General features: G+C 39.0%; 2 protein-coding genes across 2 annotated transcripts in view; both read right to left on the reverse strand.

Moving 5' to 3' along the window:
* The window catches only part of cpe (carboxypeptidase E), a 30,312-nt gene extending 11,965 nt beyond the window's left edge, over positions 1–18,347 (reverse strand). Inside the window, exons 1-3 of the mRNA XM_037689942.1 lie at positions 17,961–18,347; positions 1,016–1,212; positions 662–829 (exon numbers count right to left, since the gene is read on the reverse strand). Of these exons, the coding sequence (XP_037545870.1) occupies positions 662–829; positions 1,016–1,212; positions 17,961–18,207 (612 nt within the window). The 5' untranslated portion in view covers positions 18,208–18,347. The remainder of the gene's footprint in view (positions 1–661; positions 830–1,015; positions 1,213–17,960) is intronic.
* Positions 18,348–21,356: 3,009 nt separating this feature from the next.
* The window catches only part of msmo1 (methylsterol monooxygenase 1), a 7,958-nt gene continuing 5,013 nt past the window's right edge, over positions 21,357–24,301 (reverse strand). Inside the window, exons 5-6 of the mRNA XM_037689948.1 lie at positions 23,707–23,861; positions 21,357–21,546 (exon numbers count right to left, since the gene is read on the reverse strand). Coding sequence (XP_037545876.1) covers positions 21,357–21,546; positions 23,707–23,861 — 345 coding nt within the window. The remainder of the gene's footprint in view (positions 21,547–23,706; positions 23,862–24,301) is intronic.

Genomic DNA, 24,301 nt, shown 5'->3' on the forward strand with positions numbered 1-24,301 from the left:
TACAGTATATGAACACAGTGTCTGGTTGCTAGCTGTTACTATATTTGTAGATTTTACCTATAATGCATGTTGAAAGCAAAGTGATTGTGATGTGTTGTTACAAAAGACTGATTTATCATAGTCATTTTCTAAGAAAAAAATGGAAATTAAATGTTACAGTTTTGTTGTTCTGTGTTTGAAGACAATTTACAGTTTTATGTAAAACTGTCACAAAAAGTACTTGAAATTATAAAATGCAAACATCAACCTAAGAAACTGAAGCTAAATGCATTAAAAAGTCAGCTTGATTTAAACTGTGATTATATAAATATGCTAAAACATGCAAGAATACATATTGTGATTTTAATTGATTTTACTTTTGGTGAAACTTTGACTTCATGCTTGCTCAAGATGAGAGTCTGCGATGAAGTTAAATTTAAATCCGTCTGCTCCTCAGATAAATAACATTAACTTGCTTTTTATGTTTTTGTTCAGTGTCCTGAGACGACTTCTGTTGTGACTTGTTGCTATATAATTAAACTGAATTGAATTGAACATATAAACTTAATATCTAATCCTGTCTTTACCTATAAATGTATGTGGTACTTTCTATTGGTAAGAATAAACTAAGCAGTGAACTAATCGTTGCAGAAGCGTTTAATCATTTAAAACGTTTACATGCCTTTGTGTTTTCATCCACAGCCTTCTTCATGTTCTGCAGCAGGTGGTTGTTGACTCCGCCCTCCCTCTCGTTAATGTAGATGATGCGATCGAGATCGGGAAAGTTGCGGTTCAGATCCACGCCCTGAGCGTTCGTGCGGCCCACAAACCAGTCTTTGATCTCACCAGGCTTAAAAGGAAACAAGACACATAAACTACAAAAGGATAGACGCTTTACACATACAAGCATGATTTTAAATCAAGGGTATTGGTAATTAGCAATAACTAATTCAACATCTGCAACTTTTGAAAGTTTATTCTATTTAATGTAATATCTTTGGGTTTGATATCCAAGCCATGCTGAATGTATCGTCACCTGTGAGGCCGCCTTCTCAAACCCATCAGGGTTCATGGAGGGCATGAGATGGATCCGAGTGTTCTGGATGAGGTCAATAATGGTCTCGTTGCCTTGCTGATACTGGTTACAAAGGTACTGAGCCAGGTAGATGAGCAGCTCTCTGCCCACTGCCTCGTTGCCGTGCATGTTGGCGATGTATTTAAACTCAGGTTCACCTGCAACCAACCAAAGACAGACCGTCTTATATTATGTACTGATACACACAATCCACAGATAATCGAGTATTTCCACCCTAAACTGATAATAAAAAACACATTAATCTAAAACTAGACCACTTAAAGTGATCAGTATACTTAGACATACTTGTGAAGAACACCTTCAAATCATTCTGATTTAATACTGAATTATTTAGCACACGTCTCCAGAACGACTGTAGCACAGGAAGTACACAGCACGACAGTGACGAACACACTGACTCATCAGCAGATAGGTCACGCAGAAGTGAACGTTGCAGCCCAGAGCTGCGTTTCGACAGTAATGACTGAGAAACAGAGGATTAAGGAGCGAGACAGTCACTGATTGTTTGTCCTGATGCCCAGCGCAGCCTGGTGACAGGTCTATTACCATATTCACAGTTTTACTCGACAACAGGGAGAGACTCGGTACCAGTGAGAAAACTGGCAGAATGTCAACAGCATGATGCTTACGGCACAAAACATTTCTATATACTGATCTATTGTTTCATTGTGATTTTAAGAAAGTTTATGTTATTCAGTTGATTTTTTTTTTTTTTTTTTTTTTTTGTAGGTCTAGGTGAGGGGTCTGCAACCTGTGGCTCTGGAGCCACACGTGGCTCTTAAGCTTCTCATCTGTGGCCCTTTGAAGCTTTAACCAAAAATAATGTGATATTTAATTTTATTTATTAATTTTATACCCATAACCAAAAATGCTAGTTTTGCAGTTGAAAATACAATTTTCTGTAAATTTGTCAAGGATCCTACTAATATAAGGAGAGGAACATGTCGCTTACATTTAGCTACTAAATTTATCCAACCTCCAGGCTTACAGTGGGATCTTTCTCTACAAATAAATAATAGTAATCTATAATATGGGCAGCACGGTGAATCAACTGGTAGAGCTGCTTCCTCTCAGCAAGCAGGTCTCTGGTTCAAATCCCGGTCCAGGGACTTTTCTGGGTGGAGTTTGCATGTTCTCTCCTTGCATGCATGGGTTTTCTCCAGGTGCTCCGGTTTCCTCCCACAGACCAAAAACATGCATGTTGTCTGATTGGTAACTCTAAATTGTCTCTAGGTGTGAGTGAGAGAGTGAATGGTTGTTTGTCTCTATGTGTCCCTGTGATGGACTGGAGACCTGTCCAGGGTGTACTCCACCCCTCGCACAGTGAATGCCAGACATGGGCACCGGTGACCCCCGTGACCCAAAATGGAAGAAGCGGGTAAAAGATAATGGATGAATGGATGGATACTTCAAAGTGGTATACAGTAGTCCCTCGTTTATCACAGGGGTTTCCGTACCCTGCCCCCGCGATAATAAGTGGAAAACTGCGAAGGATAGGAATAGTAGTACAAGTAGGTTTTTTTAGTATGTGTGTGTATATATATATATGTATATATATATATATATATATATATATATATATATATATATATATTTATATATATATGGCATTTTAAACCATTCCCACACGCTTGCAATATTCTAAACAATGTTTCTAGACGCTCTGGAAGAGCATAGAATGTCATAATTTCCGCTCTTTGCCATCTGCCAGCGCTCTTGGCCACGCCCACTTCTACGCTGCAGAGCGGAGATCATGACACACTGCATTCTCCTGCAGCTGTAGGCTGCACACAGGTGCAGCAGGTGCTAAATAATTTAATATAATTAATTTTAAATAAAAAATCCATGCTGATCATGCAGCTCATCCATCAATCAGCCAAGTGTGTGTCATGTCTAATCTTACTTTGAAAAACCGAGATAGAGCAAGTCTGCGAAAGTCGAACCGCGAAGTAGCGAGGGTCTACTCTACTTAATTTTACATTAGATAAAAAGACTAACATAAGCCTGCAGAGACTCGGTATAAACTTTTTTTTCAACTTTTGGTCTTTCCTTCTGCCCTAAAAAGTAAAAATACCAATAAATGTAAAAATTCCTTATGTATTTTTTGTTTTATAATGACACCCCAACTGGCCAGAAAACCCCTCCTCCAATGACCTCCAAGGGGTCCATGGGCCATCAGTTTATAAGTATGTTTTGTGGCTCCAGACACATTGTATTTAGTGAGCGAAGAGGCAGAAGCTCTTTTGATCAAAAAGGTTGCAGACCCCTAGTCCATGTCATGATATTCAAATGTCTCCAGTCCACCTGATATCAGTTGATATCAACCACCTTCAGGACCAGACTTAACTTTTTTAGACACCTTCAGGTTTGTTTCAGAGATTTTCAGATTGTTGCCATGGCTTGGTCATGGTTTGGTTTTGTTTCAAACTAAAGTGGGTTATACAACAGGACAAATATATCCAACACATCTGCAAAATCCACATCAGAATAGTTCAAACGAAGAAAAAAATCAAGGTACTGCCATGGTCCAGTCAAAGTCAAGACCTCAAATGAAACATTGTGATTGACCATAAGAGCACTGTGGAACATCTGGAAATAATAGGTATTTTTCAAGTACAGATTTATACAACTTTGGACCGAAATGAATTTTACTTACCAAAAATGCTAAATTATTTTAAACTACGATAAACTAATGCTAATTATGAGCAAAAGTTCACTGTGCAGATTATTTTACAAACAGGCATTTAGTGGTACGTTGGAGCTTTAGGGACTCGCTAAGAAAAATAAAAATAATTACATTGACACGGTAAGAAAAAAAAACCAAACAAAAGCCATAAAATTGAGAAAATAAAGTCCTAGTATTATGAAAATAAGGTAAGTACGAGACATTTTTTTACAGCTCTCGTTTATTTATTAATTTTTTTCCACGAGTTTTCACTCTGCTCACGTATGATTGTACAGCTACTCATCCAGGCTGTCACATTGTAAAGTTTGCAGATGATACAGCGGTGGTGGGATGCATCACAAACAATGATGAGACCAGCTACAGGGAGGAGGTGGAACACCTGGAGAGCTGGTGCAAAGAGAATAACCTTCACATCAATGTGAAGGTTATTCACATTCACATTGAGAAGACAAAGGGGATGATTGTGGACTTCAGAAGGAACAAACACATCTACACCCCCCTGAACATAAGAAGATCTGCAGTGGAAGTGGTCTCCAGCTACAAATATTTGGGTGTACACATGAATGACAACCTCAGCTGGAGCAACAACACCACCAGCCTGATCAAGAAAGTTCATCAGAGACTCTACTTCCTCAGGCGGCTGAGACGAGCTGGTCTGGGAAGCTCAGTCCTCACCTCCTTCTACAGGTGTGCAGTGGAGATCATCCTGTGCTCCAGCATCAACATGTGGCATGGAGGCTGCACAGCTGCAGAAAGAAAAGCTTTGCAGAGAGTGGTGAAGGCTGCACAGAAGTCTGTTGGAGTCGGTCTCCCCACCATCACAGACATCTACACCCCCCTGAACATAAGAAGATCTGCGGTGTCTTTTATCCCCCACATTAAAAACGTTACTAGAACTGCCTTCTTCCATCTGCGTAATAGCACTAGAATTAGAAACATCTAAAAATGATGCAGAAAAACTGGTCCATATATTTGTCAAGTCTAGACTGGACTATTGCAATGGTTTATCTGGATGTCCAAATACTTCTTTTAAAACGTCTTCAGTTGATCCAAAATGCTGCTGTCAGAGTCTTAACTGGAGTTAGTGGGAGAGATCATATCTCTCCAGTTTTAGCTTCTCTCCATTGGCTCCCTGTCAAGTCCAGAATAGAATTTAAAATCTTACTTCTAACCTACAAAGCTCTCAACAACCTAGCTCCATCTTATATTACAGATCTTATTGTTCCATATTTTTCTAACAGAGCAATTCGCTCTCAGACTGCAGGTTTACTTGTGGTTCCTAGAGTTTACAAAAACAGAGTGGGAGGCAGATCTTTCAGTTATCAGGCTCCTCTCTTGTGGAACCAACTTCCAATCTCTGTCTGTGAGGCTGACACATTGTCCAGTTTTAAAAATGATAAATCCTATAGTTAGGGTTGACTTGGGTTTCCTGAGCTGTCCTTTAGTTATGCTGCTATAGGCTTAGACTGCTGGAGGACAAAGTGACCACAGTTTTCACTCTGCTACTGTCTTAATTTACTCTGCTCAACCTGTTTTGTATTTGTAATTATTTTTTCTATCCTTAACATATTTTTTTGTCTTTCAGATACACCTGGACCTTTACTTGGACCTATACCTGGACCTATACCTGGACCTACCATTCTGTGTTCGTCTGTCTCTCCTTCCTGTCCTCTCAACCAGCCGGTCAAAGCAGATGGCCGCTTGTCCTGAGCCTGGTTCTGCTGGAGGTTTCTTCCTTTTAAAGGGAGTTTTTTCTTTCCACTGTTACCACTGTGCTTGCTCAGGATGGAAGACTGTGACGAAGCCAAGATTCAACTTGTCTGCTGGATTCCTTAGATAGAGAACTTTACTAATTGGCTTTTATGTACAAAGCATGTGAATGTTCCTGTAAAGTGCCCTGAGACAACTTTGTTGTGATTTGGTGCTATATATGTAAATAAACTGAATTGAATTGAATTGACTTAAGGAGCATTTAGCTTCAGATTGGTCATTTGCTGACACGCCTACTGGATTGATTGACAGGTCATGTCGTGGATCCGACTCGTGGGGAAAAATAAACAAATAAATAAACGAGAGCTGTAAAAAAAACATCTCGTACAACTTTATTCTTGTAATACTACGACTTTCTCGTAATTTTATGGCTTTTCCTTTTTTTATTTTTCTTAGCGTGGCCCTAAAGCTCCATCGTATAATGGTTTTCTGGTTATTCTGGAACAAAAAACATCTGAGTGGTACTGGAAGAAAAAAAAACGTTCAGATCAGTTACAAGTTTTAAAACATCGTTAAAATTTCAATGGGAGAAACATGTTGAGATTATGCTTTGGTTTTAGAACAGTGGTGTTTTTATTTTTTCTACTTCTGAACAGATTTAGCTTTTTTAAGGACTTGTTTTATAATTTAAAAAGATAATCTGTCAGTAGGGGTACTGTTAATGTTTCTTAGACTGTTTGATGTTTCTTCAAAGAAACGCACACACTAACAACATACATGTGGCAGAAACACTGTATTTAAATGCTTGAATCTGGTTAATCTTTCCAAGTTACTACTAATGGCTTCAAGACCAAAAATAACTGTCTCCCTCTTTAGAATGATGTTTTGCAGGCTTCAAACACAAACTCATACTTTGAAGTTGCATTCTGCCAAAATGACTTACTATAATTCAAGTGATTACACAGATGTTCAAATCCTAGAGAGCCATTTTTTCTGCTCTAAGAAACATGTTTAATAGTAAGTGAGGGACACACTGCGTGATTTGTGACAGGTAAAACACATGAAAATCATGGAGACGTAACAAATTCTGCTTAAACAATTATGGGTAATGCTGCTCTTTGCATTCATAATTAGCATTTTAACAGATTATTTAAAAAAATGTTTTTGAACAAATAAACAAGCTAGTTTTTATTTATGCACAAAACAGGCAGTGAAGATGTGAATTTAAGTTAAAACGTCGTGAAATATTTTACACAGCTTTTGAAATGTAAAATGAGAAATTTAATGTGCACAGACGAGGTGAAAAAAACCCTCATGTGTTCATTATGTGCACAGATGTGGTCAAGCCCTGTGCTCCAGCATCAACATGTGGCTGCACAGCTGGAGAGAGGAAAGCTCTGCAGAGAGTGGTGAAGGCTGCACAGAAGTCTGTTGGAGTCAGTCTCCCCACCATTACAGACATCTAAACCTCCAGATGCAGGAAGAGGGCCACCTGCATCATGAAGGACCCCACTCACCCAGCACACACCCTTTTTGCCCAGCTCCTCTCAGGCAGGAGGTTAAGCAGCATTAAGTGTAGAACCACTAGACTGAGGAACAGCTTCTACCCTGAAGCTGTTAGACTCATGAATTTCTAACCAGGATAATCACTGTGATGCCACTTTAATTGGAGATATGTCACTTTATCTGAGCTGCTGATTATCCATGCTGCTGATTTTTTACCATAAGCTGCTGTATTCATATCCATCTACTCACTACAGACTCATGTTCAAGCTAGGCCTGTCACGATAAACAATAAATCAATTATTGCATGATGAATGAAAATGATCAACTTCATTTCCATTTATCGGCTTTATCGTTTCTTTGTGTCTCTCTCTTTCTACTGAAGACACGGCTCAACTCCGGTGCTCTTCACTGACCCCTCCGTTTCCTTTTTCTCTTTAAAATCCATTTTAACCTCAAAAATTGTGTTTTTGGATTGTTAAAAGCAGCTAAGCTGAGATGCTAAACTACGAGCTAAGCTAACAGGCCGACGTCGGGAATAAACCTCCGTCTTGTCAAGCTCCAAAATTCACAGTTGAAACTTGTGACTTCGTATAAAAAGTTGTTTTCCTCTGCAAAAAAAAGCTGAGGACTTGGTTTACTGATTTTTTATTAAAAGCTCTGTGTGAAAAATGCTTAAGAGCTCAAATCACAGAGCGTCCGCCATGTCACCATGTCAGCCCATGTCACGTCAAAGGCCCTCCCATTTTTCTTAGAGACACGCTGCTTAACTAGCCATCCTTCGGTTCAAACAGTCTTATACTGCCATCCGGTGGCCAAAAAAGGTACTACACTCATAACAAACCAACGTCTTCTCAAATTTAACAATTACTAATTATTGTTAAATTTCAAACAATATTATCGTTTATCGCAATACTTTCTGAGACAATTAATCACCCTGCAAAATTTGTTATCGTGACAGGCCTAGTTCAGGCTGCAGTTTACTACATCGTATCATATTACATTATTATTGTTTAGTGTAAATCTCAGATCTTTGTATACTGTTTCTTCTTTTTTTAATATGATATTTTTTTATTTGAGAATTAAATCAAAGCAGACTTTCAGCATGAGTTACTTACTGGAGTTTAAATGCAGATATGAAGTTATTTTACAGTTTTTTTCCTGTAAAGTTTTTCTTTACCTAAACTATCAAAGGCAAAAGGCAGGTGATAATGCTGTTGCCTGTCTCTGTGTGTGCATGTATTTATGAGTTTGTCTTTTATCATGCACTGGAAACCACTAAACTCAAATTAAATAACTTTATATCTAGAACTTATTGCCTTTCAAAAACAGCTCAATTCATTAAGGTCACAGCTAACTGACCTCGAAAAATCCAAAATTGGCTCAAACTCAGATTTATTTATGTTGTGAGATATGAGAGCCATTCACAACATATACTCTGAGTCTGAGTCTGAGCACACCTTATAATCAAGAAACGCTGGGCTTTTTGTTGTTCTGCAATTCAAGAATTCACTTACATTTTCATTTCTTTTCTTAAAAAACTAAATAAAAGCAGAAACAAAACTTTACATCGCCCAAGATGAAACCTCAGAATTAACAAAATATCTTTTTGTTTTTTTTAAATAAGTTTGCAACATCAGATTGTTGCATACTGGAAGGTTTGGATAAACCTCTTCTACAGCTCTGTAAAAAAAAGAAGCAGAAGAGTCCTCTCTTTAACGACACTTTTTTTCAGCTTCCTAAAGGTTAATATCTCATCTTCTCCTGGCAAAAAGCTCTTAACCATCATTTGTCAGGAGATACCCAGGTTGACTAACAGGTAATCAATGGTTTCCTAGGTGATTACGTAGTAATGGCCATGACGATGAGGCAGCACATCAGAGCACTCACGGTTGTCGTGACAACCGTGACAGCAGCAGGTGCTTAGAGAGACAAACGAACTGAGAGACTGAGTAAACACACTCTGATTCTGCTTCTGTCTTGCTCGAGGGAACACGGCAGCACACGCGGTGTGTTAGCTCCGTGATACAGCTTGTATTACAGATGTTTACACACTTGAAAGAGGAAACCACAGATGTGTTTATCTTCTAATTCAGTTTATTTCTATAGCAACAAGTCACAACACAAGTCGTCTCATATATAAAAATAATAATTTAACATTATTTATCTGAGGAGCAGACTGCTTGGAGTTTAACTCCATCACAGAACGTTAATCTTGAGCAAGCATGAAGGCGACTGTGGAAAGGGAAAACTCCCTCATGAGGAAGAAACCTTTAGCAGAACCAGGCTCAGGACAAGCGTCCATCTGCTTCAAGCGACTGTGTTTGAGAGGAACAGATACACAATGGCAGGTCAAGAATCACATATTAAGATAGAAATAATATCAAATTAAAACTATTCAATTTTAACAATTTGTTTTAAGAAATGTGGTCAAATTGTCCTCTAGTAGTCTAAGCCTAAGGCAGCATAACAAGCCAACCCTAACCATTGGATTTATCAAAAAGAAAAGTCTTGAGTCCAGTCTTAAAACTGGACAACTTACAGACAGAAACTGGAAGTTGGTTCCACAAGAGAGGAGCCTGATAACTGAAATATCATCCTCCCATTCTGCTTTTGGAAACTCTAGGAACCGCGAGTAAGCCTGCAGTCTGAGAGCGAAGTGCTCCGTTAGGAAAATATGGAACAATAAGATCTCGAATGTAAGATGGAGCTAGGTTGTTGAGGGCTTTGTAGGTTAGAATTTTAGTCTAAATTTTAGAACTTAATGTAGCTTTTTGTTGTCAGCTCATATATCAAATCATATCTTTTTTAAATCACATTTTTTGTATCCAATTATCTAGACAAGTGCAAATTTTACTAAAGTAAATTGGGTTTTAAAAATCAATGTTTGGTTTAATAATCACCAGGGGTGATTCTAGGATCTGACCTGTTGGGGTGCTTAGCCCCCACTAATGGCTCTTGGCTTGAACATGGCACCCCATGGTGTGGTTTGTGAGAAGTGGAAAAGCTTACAGCACCCAGGTGATCTCCCATCCAAGTAAGCAGGCTAACCCTGCTATAGCTTCTGAGGTCAGAGGAGATCGGGCGTGTTCAGGGTGGTATGGCTGTAAGCGATGTGCTCTGTCACAAATAGAACTTTTAAAGATTCATAGCAAACAAAGTCTAAACTTATACAACCAGAAGTTGCAACATATATCTAAATATAAAACATGCAAAACAAATCACAACTAGCTTTAAGCATTAACCTTTAATTTAACCATTAAGCTTACAATGTAATTATGACAGGAAATGGAGGATTTGCCTGCAGTTACCTTCGTACAGATGAACATGTGGTACTTCCTGTTTATCACTGTTGTATTTAGCTGCTCATGAGGTCAGCCGCCGGTCTTTATCTATCTTTTACATTTTTCCAAACTCTGTTTAGGTTTTGGAAATGGAATAAACTGTATTACATCCTCTAAACATTCAGGGGAACGCGTATCTGAATTACACGTTTCACTGACAAGGTTTAACTTTTTTTTTGATGATTTTCGTGAAATCTCTCTGACTGTGTTTGTAATGCAAAACCCCAAAACTGTTGTCAGATGAAAAGGGGGTGGAGCTCCTGCAGGTAAGGGGCGTTTACCTTTGGGACACATTGTTGTCGTTGATTGGTCAGTTGCTGACAAGCTTACTGGATTGATTGAAAGGTGGCGTTGAGGATCTGACTCATGCAAAAAAAAACACCATAATTTTACTGGCTCATTTAAGAGTGTCATCATTTATTCCATACTTATTTTAAATGTATTAAATATTTTGGTGAATATAAGGTTTGAGAACTGAGTTTCCTTACAAAATACCGAGTTAAAATTTACAGGTGTGTGAGCACCCCCAAATACAGGATAAAATCGCCATTGATGATCAATTGAATTGAAAAACTTTTTTTTTTGTCCTTTTCAAACAGACCAGATTTTTCCATCTTAACATTTTGTTTCAGAGTCTCGTGAGCTGTTGCTGGAGATTGTACTGTAACAGAAGCGCAAGGCTTATGTAACTGTTTTAATCTGTTAAAATGCTCACTTTCAGCCAATCCAGACTTGAAACTAATTGTGTAATTATGCACATAAAAATTGTTATATATAAATATATGTAATAATAATATGAAGTGGTCTGGATTACATCATGTGTCTTGTACATTGTCTAAAACCCAGAGAAATGCCATACAATAAAATGTTAAAAAGTGGTTGTACAAGGTGCAAATTTGTTTTTGGTTTTGGTTTTGGTTGTCACTTCCTTTCTTCACTGGAACGGAAAGGCTGGACACTGATTTTAAACTTGATGCACAGATTAAATCAGTGATCAAGTCCAGCTTTTATCACCTGAGACAACTGGCCAAGGTCAATCCATTTCTGTCACAACATCATTTTGAGATTTTAATCCATGCTTTCATCACACCTCGTCTGGACTACTGTAATTTACTTTATGTGGGTCTGAGCCGGTCATTACTGACTCGACTTCACCTGCTCCAGAACGTTGCTGCTCGTCTTTTAACTGGTACCAGAGAACGAGAGCACATCACCCTGTTTTAAAATCACAATGGGCTCCCAGTTTGTTTCTGGATTAATTTTAAGGTTCTTTTATTTGTTTTCCAACGTCTTCATGGTCTCGCCCCACAGTATCTGTCCGACCTGCTCCAGCCGTACCCTCTCGCTCTCTCAGGTCAGCAGATCAGCTGCTGCTGGTCGTTCTAAACTCCAACAGGAGGCTGAGAGGTGACCGAGCGTTCTCAGTCGCTGCCCCTAAACTGTGGAACGGGCTGCCTCTGCACGTCAGACAAGCTGACTCACTTCCTGTTTTTAAATCTGCTCTGAAGACTCATCTTTTCTCTTTGGCTTGTGACAACAAAAGAGACAATTGTTTCATCAGTCTCCATGATGACATCCCTCACCTTATCCACAAAGTCCATGGTGTTCTGTATGTGGTGTTCTGAGCTGCCAACTAAAGCTGGAGATCTCTGAGGAATACAGCTCCTCAGACTGAAGAAGTCTTTCGGATGAAAGACGAAACGTTTCTATAATTTTTTGGTTTATGAACCCATCCAGAGGACCTGACTTAACTTTTTAAAAGTTGTATTGTATTCTTTTGTAATGTCACTGCAGTAATAAATCATAACATTGAAGTGAGTTTAAAGTGAGTGATGGAAGAGGATTAGGGACACGGTGCAATTTCTAAAAAATTCTCCTGAATTACGACTTATTTCTCTCAGAATGTCTGAAACATTCAATAAAAATATTACACTGTGGCCAATCTTCTTCCATATAATTGTGATTTACTGAACCTTTTAAATGAAAAACAAATTTACTTTGACTTTAATTATTATTTTTATTATTCCCCCAGTTATCAAATGTACCGTATTTGTTCGAAGCTTTCTGTCTTAACCTCCTGAGACCCTGCGTCCACATATGGGGACATTACATTTTGGCTTTGCTGTACCTTATACTTCACTCTGTTCAATAGTGTTTTATACTTTCTTAAGCCATGATAACAATGTTGTGTTATGCTGTAAAATAAGCCCATTTTACCCATATGAGGACCTTTTTTTTTTTTTTACAAATGTATGTCATAACCATGTAACAAAATGCAACTTCCTGTTTGAAGAGGAAGCTTTATTTATACATAAATCAGGTGCATCTAATCACAAATATCCAGGAGATATGAAAAATGCATCTCAGACCAGAGCTCAGGTCTCAGGAGGTTAAAGGTATTCCAAAGATCCCACTGTAAAGCTGGAATTTGGATAAATGAAGTATTAAAATTTAATCCAGATGACATTTGTAGAACATTAGCAGGAAAATTGCTAATACTAGTCTCTTCTGTTGTGGGTAAAAAAAACAAAAAAACAATAAAATTCAGTTTCATGTTAAGTTTTAGTCAAAGATTCAAGGAGCCGCTGCAGAGGGAACAAAGTGCCACTTGTGGCCCGAGAGCCGTAGGTTGCAGACCCCTGGTCTAGCTGATTTAAATCAAAAGTTGTTGGGGTTTTTTTTTGTTTTTTTCCTAAAACTCTAGAAGTAACAAGTCAATATTCACCAACTGCTGGGATTTTAACTTGTCACTTGCATTTTTAAAGAGGTGACTAGATGACTTTAATAAATTAAATCTATTTAATCTCACAGTAGGCAGCACGGTGGCGCAACTGTTAGAGCTGCTGCCTCTCAGCGAGCAGGTCCCTGGTTCAAACCCCGGTCCAGGGGCCTTTCTGGGTGGAGTTTGCATGTTCTCTCCGTGCATGCGTGGGTTTTCTCCGGGTGCTTCGGTTTCCTCCCACAGACCAAAAACATGCATGTTAGGCTGATTGGTAACTCTAAATTGTCCCTAGGTGTGAGTGAGAGAGTGAATGGTTGTTTGTCTTGTTTGTCTCTATGTGGCCCTGTGATGGACTGAAGACCTGTCCAGGGTGTACCCCGCCCCTCGCACAGTGATTGCTGGACATGGGCTCCGGCGACCCCCGTGACCCAAAATGGAATAAGCGGGTAAAGATAATGGATGGATGGATAATCTCACAGTAGGTGGTGGGGATCACTCTCAGCTACCACCACTTTTAACTTGATTTATGCACACTTGACTGAGTTGTGAACATTTTAGTGTTCAAGTCTTTTAGCTGTGGCAGCCGTCTTCAATCAAGTTGACTAGTTGTAGATGGACTTCTAATAATGACAGCTCATGAAAATCAATCCAGTAAAGCATGAGATATTTTGCTAACAGACAGAACACAGACACACACAAACACAGGTAATTACACGATCAGCTGCCAGTTACAGGAAGTAATAATAAGCTGTTGTTACACGTTTGGCTGTGGGCCATCTCTGTGCTGCTGCGTACAACAGATGGCTGTGCACCGACAGATGGGCCAGCCAACCGCGAGCAGCTAGTCAGCTCAGGGCACTAAGCCGATCTGTTGTCCTGGCAACCACTATTTTAGCTCCACCCTCGACTGAACACAGTGCAGACTAAACATCTGAGAGACACCTCAAAGGGAGATTAAATGTTTTATACTTGAGAGGAACCAGTTGAGGTGGTTCGGGCATCTGGTAAAGATGCTCCCTGGGCGCCTCCTTAGGGAGGTGCTTCGGGCATGTCCGACTGGGAGGAGACCCCGGGGAAGACCCAGGACATCCTGGAGAGACTATGTCTCTTGGTTGGTCTGGGAACGCCTTGGGGTCCCCCCCAGAAGAGCTGGAAGAGGTGGCTGTGGAAAGAGATGTCTGGGCCTCCCTGCTCAAGCTGCTGCTTGACCCGACTTCAGAACAAGCAGAAGATAATGGATGTTTTATTCTTGGAATTAAATAAACATCTGTTGTTATCCTGTGTCTTCTGTCCCATCAGTCTCCCCAGCTTGTCCCCTTCCTTCCCTGTCTCATCCACTCTCTTCTCAGCAGATGTTTTGCTCAGCAGAGCAGGAGAGGAGATGCTGCGAAAAAGTGGCTTGGAAACTCATCTGGATGTAATAAGGAGCTCCACATTGCTACCGTGACTCATGGCTGTGCACGCCCAAGCACTATTACAGACATATTTAGTGCACAATCATTAGTGTGAGTGGCCATGTGAGCCGAGCTCCACAGAAATCCTGCGGTGCACCGTTCTGACCACACAAACACACCCAGATAAGAAAATACTCCTTCGTGTAAAAAAACATTGCGCATGTATGGTCAAAATTGATCAAAATTCACTACAGGAACTCACTTGTGGCTCACGGGCCACTTCAAATGTCGAGGTCGGGCATCAGCCTCACAGAGAATGAATAAATACTTCCTGTTTGTCCAGTTGAAGAATTTCAATTGGTGAACCACTCCCAAACATTTATCGTAAGATAAAAGTACGGCAGGCTCATCCATTAAAAATGCTTTACTTCCATATGCCTTCACAGTTTTCATACTAAGAGTGGAAATGTTTTCAGGTAAAAGGACATTTAAAAAAGATTGTTGGGAATGGTTAAAAACAATTAGCTGTTGAATATACTGTATCAATCCACCTGATCTGCATAAAAGGTTTACTCAGCTCCCCAAAAACTAATATATTCAGCAGCGTCAGGACATGTACATAATCTATGCTCAGCACACATTTATACTGCAACATCGACACTGTTCTGATGAGAAAGCAGTGACGAACTAAACAAACGGTGTCGTGCAACAGTGGTGAGGCTACAAATTAGCTAATGTTCTTTCCCACCGTATGCAACTTTTGACAGTTGTTTTATTAGAATGAAAAATGATTTCAAATGGACTCTTGTTTGGCTAGCCATTAACCTAGACCGGGGGTCTGCAACCTTTTAAATCTAAAGAGCCGTTTGTACCCTTCACTTACTAAACAAAATGTGTCTAGAGCTGCAAAACCTTCTACAACGGTCATTATCAACTGGTGGCTCATGGGCAACTTCAAATTTGCATGAAAGTTGTTGTTGTTTTTTCAGCCAGTGGGGGTGACGTTATAAAAAGAAAATTATATAATGAATTTTAACATGTATTTATACTTTTACATAAAATATGAAGAAAAGACCACATTCATGTAAACAAAGGGAACAAAGATATTTTATACCAATTTTACCAATATTAATTTAACCCTGCAGGTTTATGTGTCTTCCTTTGCATTTTAGAAAAATAAAAATAATTATGAAGCCCACTTTAAAGCAATAAAGCATAAATTTAAAGTGTGTCTAAATATTAGGGCATTTGTTGGATTGTAATGGACATTAAAATTAGAATTTAAAAACAAATTTGTATTTACTTTAACTTTAATTAGATCTTTCTTTCTTTCTATCTATCTATCTATCTATCTATCTATCTATCTATCTATCTATCTATCTATCTATCTATCTATCTATCTATCTATCTATCTATCTATCTATCTATCACCATATTTCTTCAAAGAATTTCTGATGGATTTAAAAGAAAGTTCCTATAAGGCTGGAAGTTGGATAAATGAAGTAGCTAAAGCTAATCAACATTATTTTCCTTCTTGTTTTAAGCATTTATTTTAAATGTCTGCAGAAAAACTCCTAAAACTTGTCATTTCTCTTTACTGTGGGTATAAAAACCAACAAATTTACATTTTGCATGATGTTTGGTCAAAGCTTCAAGGAGCCGCAGACCATAAGGACCAAAGAGCCACATGTGGCCCCAGAGCCGAAGGTTGCAGACCCCTGACCTACGTAGACTGAAGGAGTATTGTTATTTTTGGAATTTGAATTTCTTTCATAATTGATGCTTTTTAACTAAGTCACGCTGATAACGATTGATGACTATTTAACAGAAGATCACATACAAAAGGACTAAACTTTTTAAAACTTTACCTATACTGGCTCCGAGTCCGAGTCCGCTTACATTAATCGTTCTGCTGTTCGGTGTATTGTTTTGCACTGTTACTGACTATAGTATATTTTAGATCTTTTAGCGTTTCCAGAGGTTGTTCTCGTGTAAACGGGGCCTTATAGCAGGTGCATCACTTTGACTTGGTCATTTTAAAAGGAGCTCCATGCTGAAAAAGTCTGGGCACCCCTGCACTAAGTGGAAGAAGACAAGAAACCTGTTTTGATCAACTCTACAAGAAATGGAAAGTATGAAGAGTTTGTCACTGAGCTGAACCATCTGTGGAAAATCTTCAAAAATCCTCAAACCTCAACTGCAATTGCGTAAAAACTATTCCAGACATCAAAAGTTAGCGTACCACTGGGCGTTGGTTTAGCGTATATCTTTTATATCTTAGATCCTTAGTACTGTTTCTTTTACAATTTATACTTTTGTTGGATGTAACGATGTCATGATAATGTAATGTGATGATTTGTTGGATGTAACTGATGTGAATGACAATAAAGAAACTTGAATCCTTGAATGGCTCAAGTTGCTGGAGGTGCCACAAGCAGTACAGACTTTTGGCACACTTACAAATAACCAAAAACATCTATAAATACCCATGTGGTGAGAAATTATTGACATAGCAAAAAGTTTAGGAAATGTTTGCATTACCGCTAAATATAGAGAATATAAAGTTGCTTTAGTTTGGCAACAATCCACTTTGGGCCCGGCTTTGCTCAGACTGTGTTAGAACGTCTTTTCACTCAGAAATAAACGCTGTTCCTCCAATTCAAAAATCTATCTACTACAGGTAAGATACTGTTTGTAATAGAGACCCATTTTAATTTTTTTTTTTTTTTTTTAGCTCTAAGCGCTTTAAGGGTTAAAATGGTAAAAGGAGTCCATTTTGTTTGGTTTATTAAACAGACATTTAAAGTCCAGCGTTAGGGGGGGAGCCGTCACATCCCTATAAAATGAGGCAATAAAAGAAAAGCCTTTCTACATGAAATAAAATCCAAGCAGAACATTCCAGAACAGAGTCGCCTGAAGCTCTGGCCTAAACTGTTTTCATTTAGTTGTGTGGAAAATATTTCCACTGGGTGACTTTCTGTTAAAATATTTTATAGTTTTCTGCAGTGGTTAGTCATAAGCTTTCTCTTAAATTGTGCAACGTTTTTGGGAAGAAAAAAAAATATATATATAACGTTCCCACTTTTTGACTCTTGCCTGCACGGGACTTGAATCAAGGCCTCTTGGAGCTGGTGTGATGGAGACGATGGTTCTGAAACACCTTCACTGCGCTGTTCCAACACTGAACAGCATCTGCATCGTCACCTCCACCAAGGAGGTTATCTGACGTGTTTTTTCTCTCGAGTCACGACTTATAAGCTTCAATAGATCCTTATCAGGCAGCAAAATGGCGGCTTTGCGTTGATACCACCATCTATCATCAGATTCCTGTGAAGTGATGCAGCAGCCCCCACCTTAAACAGCACCTGCGCTCATTTTCTGTTGTTTTATTATTATTATTATTATTTAATATAGCCTATATGTAAATATACAGACGGGTAATTTCCAATAATGAGCTGCTCTGTGCGCAGAAGTGCGTGCTGTGTTTGCTTGTGCGGTGATGGGCATCCCCTGCGTAAAAACTGACCAGGTTCGTGCGTTCCCGGGTTGTCCGACATCTCCAGCACGAGCAGCTCTCGGCCCTCGAAGCTCTCGCCGATGGTGTAGATGCGCGTGATGGTGGGACACTGCAGCCACACGGACACCAGCGCCTTCCGCAGCTCCTCGTAGCGATGGTACTCGAAGGAGATCCCCGCGTCCGTCCCGGGCGCCGCGGCGCTGCTCAGCGCGAGCACCGCGGCCCCGAACACCAACATGGAGGAGAACGGTTTCATTGCGCTTCTTCTTGTCCGCCTTCAAGCTTGTTGCCTCGAGCCTTATCTGCGCGCGCGCTGCAGCTTCCCTGGGAGCTGCTATAAATATCTCTCAGCGTGTGCGTGATGCGCTGCTGTACCTGAGCCGAGCGCGAGCTTCTGTGCGTAAAGTTAGAGAAGACCACTTCCGGATGGTGTTCCAAAATAAAGTTGTTTTCTATCAGCTGCGCAAAGCTGCCTGGCTTTTATTGTTGGATTAGGAGAAATGTTTTTATTATTATATTTCAGTGACGCGAAGAATTATGGAACAATATTTGAAACGACGTGTAATTTATTTTTTCCAGAATGTGAATAATTGATTTAATGTATGTAGTTCATTTTGAATTGCCCTCAAGAATCCAGATAGAAAAATCTAACAAGGTTGAGTCTGGACGGATTCTTCTTTGTTGGAACATTTCATCTTTTATCCAAAGGACTTCTTCAGTCTGAGGAGCTGCAACAAACTCAGTGTTATAAATAGCACCTTGTCATGGTAGATCTACCAGTTTGCTGCTGACAGCCAGAACTAGATATTCACATGTAAAGGGAGGACCATCAGCCTAACAATTAGTCATTAGGGCCCTGGTGGAGCACTAACTAACTAACTAAGCAGCTATCAGGGCCCTAACGATCAATTGTTGGGCTGATGGTCCTCCTTTTATGTATGAATAGCTAGTTCTGGCTGTCAGCAGCAAACTGGTTGATCCACCATGAGAAGGTGCTATTTATAAGACTGACTTTGTTGCAGCTCTTCAGACTGAAGAAGTCCTTTGGATGAAAGACGAAACGTTTCAACAAAGAAGAATCTGTCCAGAGGAACTGACTTAACCTTGTTAGATTAGTTTGAATTGTTAAGATATAAAACAAAAGGAAACATACATTTATTTGTAGCAATTAAATCAATGACACACTTAAAGTAAACAACATTCTAATAATAATAACCTGCTGTCCAAAAGGAAATGGGAAGAAGTAACTTAATCCTACTCCAATTTTCTCATTCTAAAGATTTACAATTTTTTACACGTTTGTATAAATATGTGTATAAATGCATTTATTTTATATATGCTTAGTAGAAGTTTATACAAAATTTAACACATGCTCACACTCGCATAAACAATCCAAATGATATTTAGTACCCAGTTAGTTAATTATAATTAATCTTATCAGGCTTTTCCTTGTGTAATGTTTTGAACATTGCTGTTTAGTTAACCCCACAAAAAAGACACCAGTCATGTAGTCGGATTAAAATCCCCAAGAAGATGGAATAAAACACCTCATTTATTTGTTGTACATACTTATTTTTATTTCACAGTGGTTGATGCACAGGAAGACTGCTGGAAGGATAAAATAATCTAAATAACAATAAAAATGTAGCACTTGGAAGGAAAAAATATGGCACTTTTATATTATTTCTATGAGACGTAACAATATATTTTGAAACTGCACTTTTAATTTACACCAATTAAAAACACAAATTCTTGACTTAAATCAGGTTTTACGCTTGTTGTGAAAATCCTGCCTCACTTCCGGTTTGGTGTGAACCATTAACTTGACTGGACTGAGTGAGCTGGATGAAACTGTAGGGGTGTGCCCTCAGTGCAGCAAACCTCTCATTTCACACTTTTCTGTGAGCACATGCCAATAAAATGCAACACTTTTAACACAACTTCACTGTCAGTGCTCACTCTTTACTAAATAATGTAGAGCTGTCAATGAATGGAGAGACATTAGTCAAGTCTGACTAAATGCTGTGAAACTGAACTAAACAGACATTGATGTGAAGATTTGATACTTTTTATTTTTTATAATAGAGAACTGAACAGCATCTGATCATTTAAATAACTATAAAAATTAAGAGTTGAACCTGGAAAAGCCAAATAGCAAATCTTTTCAGACATAATTTGCATTTCCTGTGAAAATGCAGTGTGAATGCTTATTGCAGAAGAACTTGCTGAAAAACAGCTGAAATTAGTTAAAAACATGATGAAATGTAGCAGAAAAGGAAGAACAAGCTCGTGTTAGCAGAAGAGCGTAGAAAGAACACATATTTGCTGAATTTAGTTTAAATAAGCAGAAATTAGAAACAAACAAAAAAAAAAAGATTGGAAATTAGCTAAAAAAAAAAAAAAGGCTGAAATTAGCACAAAAAAAATTACTGAAAAGTAGCTGAAAATGCAGACAGAAGCTTAAATTACCAGAAGGAAGTGGAGAGAACATATTTTTGCTGAATTGGGCTAAAAAAGTTGAGATGAGTGCAAAAAATGTGGAATTAGCCAACAAAGCAAAAATTAGCATAAAAACAGCTAAATAGTAGCTGAAATAGCAGAAACGGCTGAAACTTGCATAAATGAGCTGAAAGGAGCATAACAAGCTGAAATTAGCTGAAAGAAGTTAGAAGCACAAAAATGTTGTAGTTGTTAGAAATAATCTAAACAGATGAAATTAGCTGAAAGTATCTTAAAAATGTTTACATTTGCACAAGGAAGCTGAAAGTAGCTGAAGCAGAACAAAATGTGAAAGGAAAAGGTTGTAAACAGATCTAAAGATGTGAATGATGTAAAATGCACTCAATTCATTTCCGATGAAAAATAAATGGCAGAAAAGGCTAAATATTTCAAAAAGCTAAAGTTGCACCAATACCAAAACTCATAGCTGGAATGTCCAGAAAGAGCTGAACGTTTTGATATATGATTTGTTGGAATAGCACAAAAGTTGTGGAACGAGAACGAAGCAGAAAAACGTACAGAAGATAAATGGATCTCAATAGTGTGAATGCTTCATAAACATTCACACAATAAACACAGTGACTGTTTAAAGTCGACACTTTTAGTTCAGTGCAGACGTTCAGATTCAGACCAACTCAAGAGGAAGTGCTAAAGTGCTGAAACATTCAGAGGTTAACGAGCATTTCACAACAAAAGTGATGGCGTGCATGGTTTTTCCTTCATTTACTGACAAGCAAAGCACAAAAAAGAGAACGATGATGCTTTTTATTCACCCAGTAGCTGAGAAAAGACCATTTTAATAAGGCACAGAGATGAAATTAAAGTCAACCTGCAGTTTCTTTCAGAACCAGATGTGAATCTGGTTCACTTTCAAAGTCATTTAAACCTACGAGTGTCTGGGCAGGTTTATTGCTCCTTCTTCTCTCCTTGTTTCTGCGTGTGCTTGTTGTACTGGCTGTCAGTGTTCAAAAGTTTGTCCCACCAGGTGAAGGTGGAGGCGTAGTTTCCAACAAAGTTCATGTGGTGGAAATCATGGAAACGGGCACCAGCGTAGAAAGGGATCAAGTGGAGGGGGTTCAAAGGGATGTCGTAACCGCTAACAGGGAAACGAGAAGAGAGACAGAGGTAAGTTGCATTCTTGAACAAAGAAATTATAATTTTATTTGGAGAAACTAGGAATAAAACCCTGAATGCAGCACGTGTTTTATTGTAAAGTACAGCAGTCCCTCGCTATTCCGTGGTTCATTATTCGCAGTTTTTCAAAATAAGATTGTACTTAACACACAACTGGCTGATTGATGGATGAGCCGCACGATCGGCAATTATTTAAAATAAATTATTTTAAATTATTTAGCACCTGTGTGCAGCCCACACTGCAGGAGAAGCTTCCTCCTGCAGCGTGTCATATCTCTGCCCTGCAGCGGAGAAGTGGGCGTGGCCAAGAGCGCTGGCAGAGAGCAGCCACACTTATTAGACAGGAAGAGGACATGACTCTGCAGAAACGATGGCTGTGGTTAATTCTAGTATGAAACGCAGTTACAAAACATTTATTGTTGGTGACTATTTATTATTCTTCCTAAATCCAACACCAAAAAGTATTTTTCTTCCCAAACAAGCAGTGTATTGTTTTCAGCTACAATTAAACTACTGTAAGGTTTGCAGATGTTCAAATTGTTCTAAATTGAATTTAAAACACCTACTACCTGACTTGACTTGTATATTTTTATTTAAACTGTTAAATTTGATCAACTAAACACAAACGAAAAATCATTTCATTTCATAAATTGCAGGCAAAGTCTGCAGTGTCATATCAGGATGAAATAAAACAAAACAAATAAATAAAATAATGTTTTATTCATTTTTTTCAAGCTTATAGAATTTTAAAAACTTGACAGACAAGTTGCAGAATCCTAAAATTCTTGTATCCAAAAATATAAACGCATCATTTAATGAATTCTTTCTTGAAAAATAGTTTTAAATGTTAATTTAAAAAGCAACAAGCACATGAAGCAAAAAGATGTATTTAAAATGTCAAGATGATTTTTGTGTTATATTTTGTTCTTCTGGCCTGTTTTGTCTGTTTCCATCCAAAAACAAAACAAAATGAGCAAATAAACCAAGGAAGGGTAGAGCTGTTGCCTCTCAGCAAGAAGATTGCTGGTTCAAATCCCAGCCAGGGACCTTTCTGGGTGGAGTTTCCATGTTCTCTCCGTGCATGCGTGGGTTTTCTCTGGTTTCCTCCCACAGACCAAAAACATGCATGTTAGTCTGATTGGTAACTCTAAATTGTCCCTAGGTGAGTGAGAGTGAATGATTGTCTCGTTTGTCTCTATGTGTCCCTATGATGGACTGGAGGCCTGTCCAGGGTGTCCCCCGCCTCTTGCACAGTGATGACTGGACATGGGCACCAGTGACCCCCTCAATCATAAAAGGAATAAGTGGGTAAAGATAATGGATGGATAAACCAGGTGTTCTCTGAGTTCTTCCTGTCGTCTGTTATGTTCAGAACATGTTTTATATTTTCTTTGATGTGACTTTTTTGTAGTTTAGTAGTTTATTTTCTTCCCGTTTGTGTTTTCTAGATTTATCTTAACTTGAAAGGAGCTTTCCAAATACATTTTATTAATATAGTAATAATGTATTTATGATTGGGACATGTTTTTAAACTGAATAGAGCTTATTATTTATATATTCCTTGTCAATACTAGTTCCAAAAATATCAACATGAATGATTTAAACATGTGACCTTCAAGGAAGACATATAAAATAACTCTCTGTCGCCACCTGGTGGTCGATCTTACAAATTAAAAAGTCAAACTTCATCCATCCATCCATTTTCTTTACCCGCTTATTCCATTTTGGGTCACGGGGGTCACTGGTGCCCATGTCCAGCAATCACTGTGCGAGGGGCGGGGGACACCCTGGACGGGTCGCAAGTCCATCACAGGGACACATAGAGACAAACGAGACAAACAAACATTCACTCTCTCACTCACACCTAAGGACAATTTAGAGTTATCAATCAGCCTAACATGCATGTTTTGGTCTGTGGGAGGAAACCGGAGCACCCGGAGAAAACCCACGCATGCACGGAGAGAACATGCAAACTCCACCCAGAAAGGCCCCTGGACCGGGGTTTGAACCAAGGACCTGCTCGCTGAGAGGCGGCAGCTCTACCAGTTGCGCCACCGTGCTGCAAAAAGTCAAACTTGTGGTTTGGATTTAAAGAACACTGAAAGGCTGTGATGTGTCCCACCTGTGGACATCAATGGTCTCCAGCAGACGGAAAGCCACCCAGGCCCAAAGGAAGAACATGTGGTTACAGAAGGTCATGATCCCAATGAAGAAGCCCGCGCCGAGGATGATGGTCTCAGCAGGATGTGCGTACTCTGCCTGCATGCCGAACGGAGCCTGAGAAACAGCCGAGATTCAAGGTGTGAGAGAAACGCTCATTGGGTGTTTACATCATTAAACAAGGAACTGAATCAAATGTTTCAATCATTATTATGGGATCACAAAGGAGGGGTAGACATAAGGACATTTTCCAGGTTGTCAACTTGTCAACCTCTTGACAAAATCTGGTTGTCCACAACCTTTATAATAAAGAAGGCAAAAATCTCTAGAAACATTGTGTAATAAGTATATTCCACTATATATAAAGTTTACTATGTACAAATGTTCCCAGCCATCATGTGGACTGATTGGAATGTCCAAGCTGCTCGAGTGGACCATCCTCGTCCTCTTCCTTGTCATCAGACGTTGCGAGAGAGGCACTCGCAGAATGTTTTAGGTTCAGGGATTAAATCAGAAAAAAATCTTTTGATGTTTTCTCTGTCAAGCAACCCCCCCCC

This window comes from Nematolebias whitei, chromosome 16, assembly GCF_014905685.2.
Source record: "Nematolebias whitei isolate Nwh7 chromosome 16, NemWhi1, whole genome shotgun sequence".
Classification (NCBI taxonomy): Eukaryota; Metazoa; Chordata; class Actinopteri; order Cyprinodontiformes; family Rivulidae; genus Nematolebias; species Nematolebias whitei.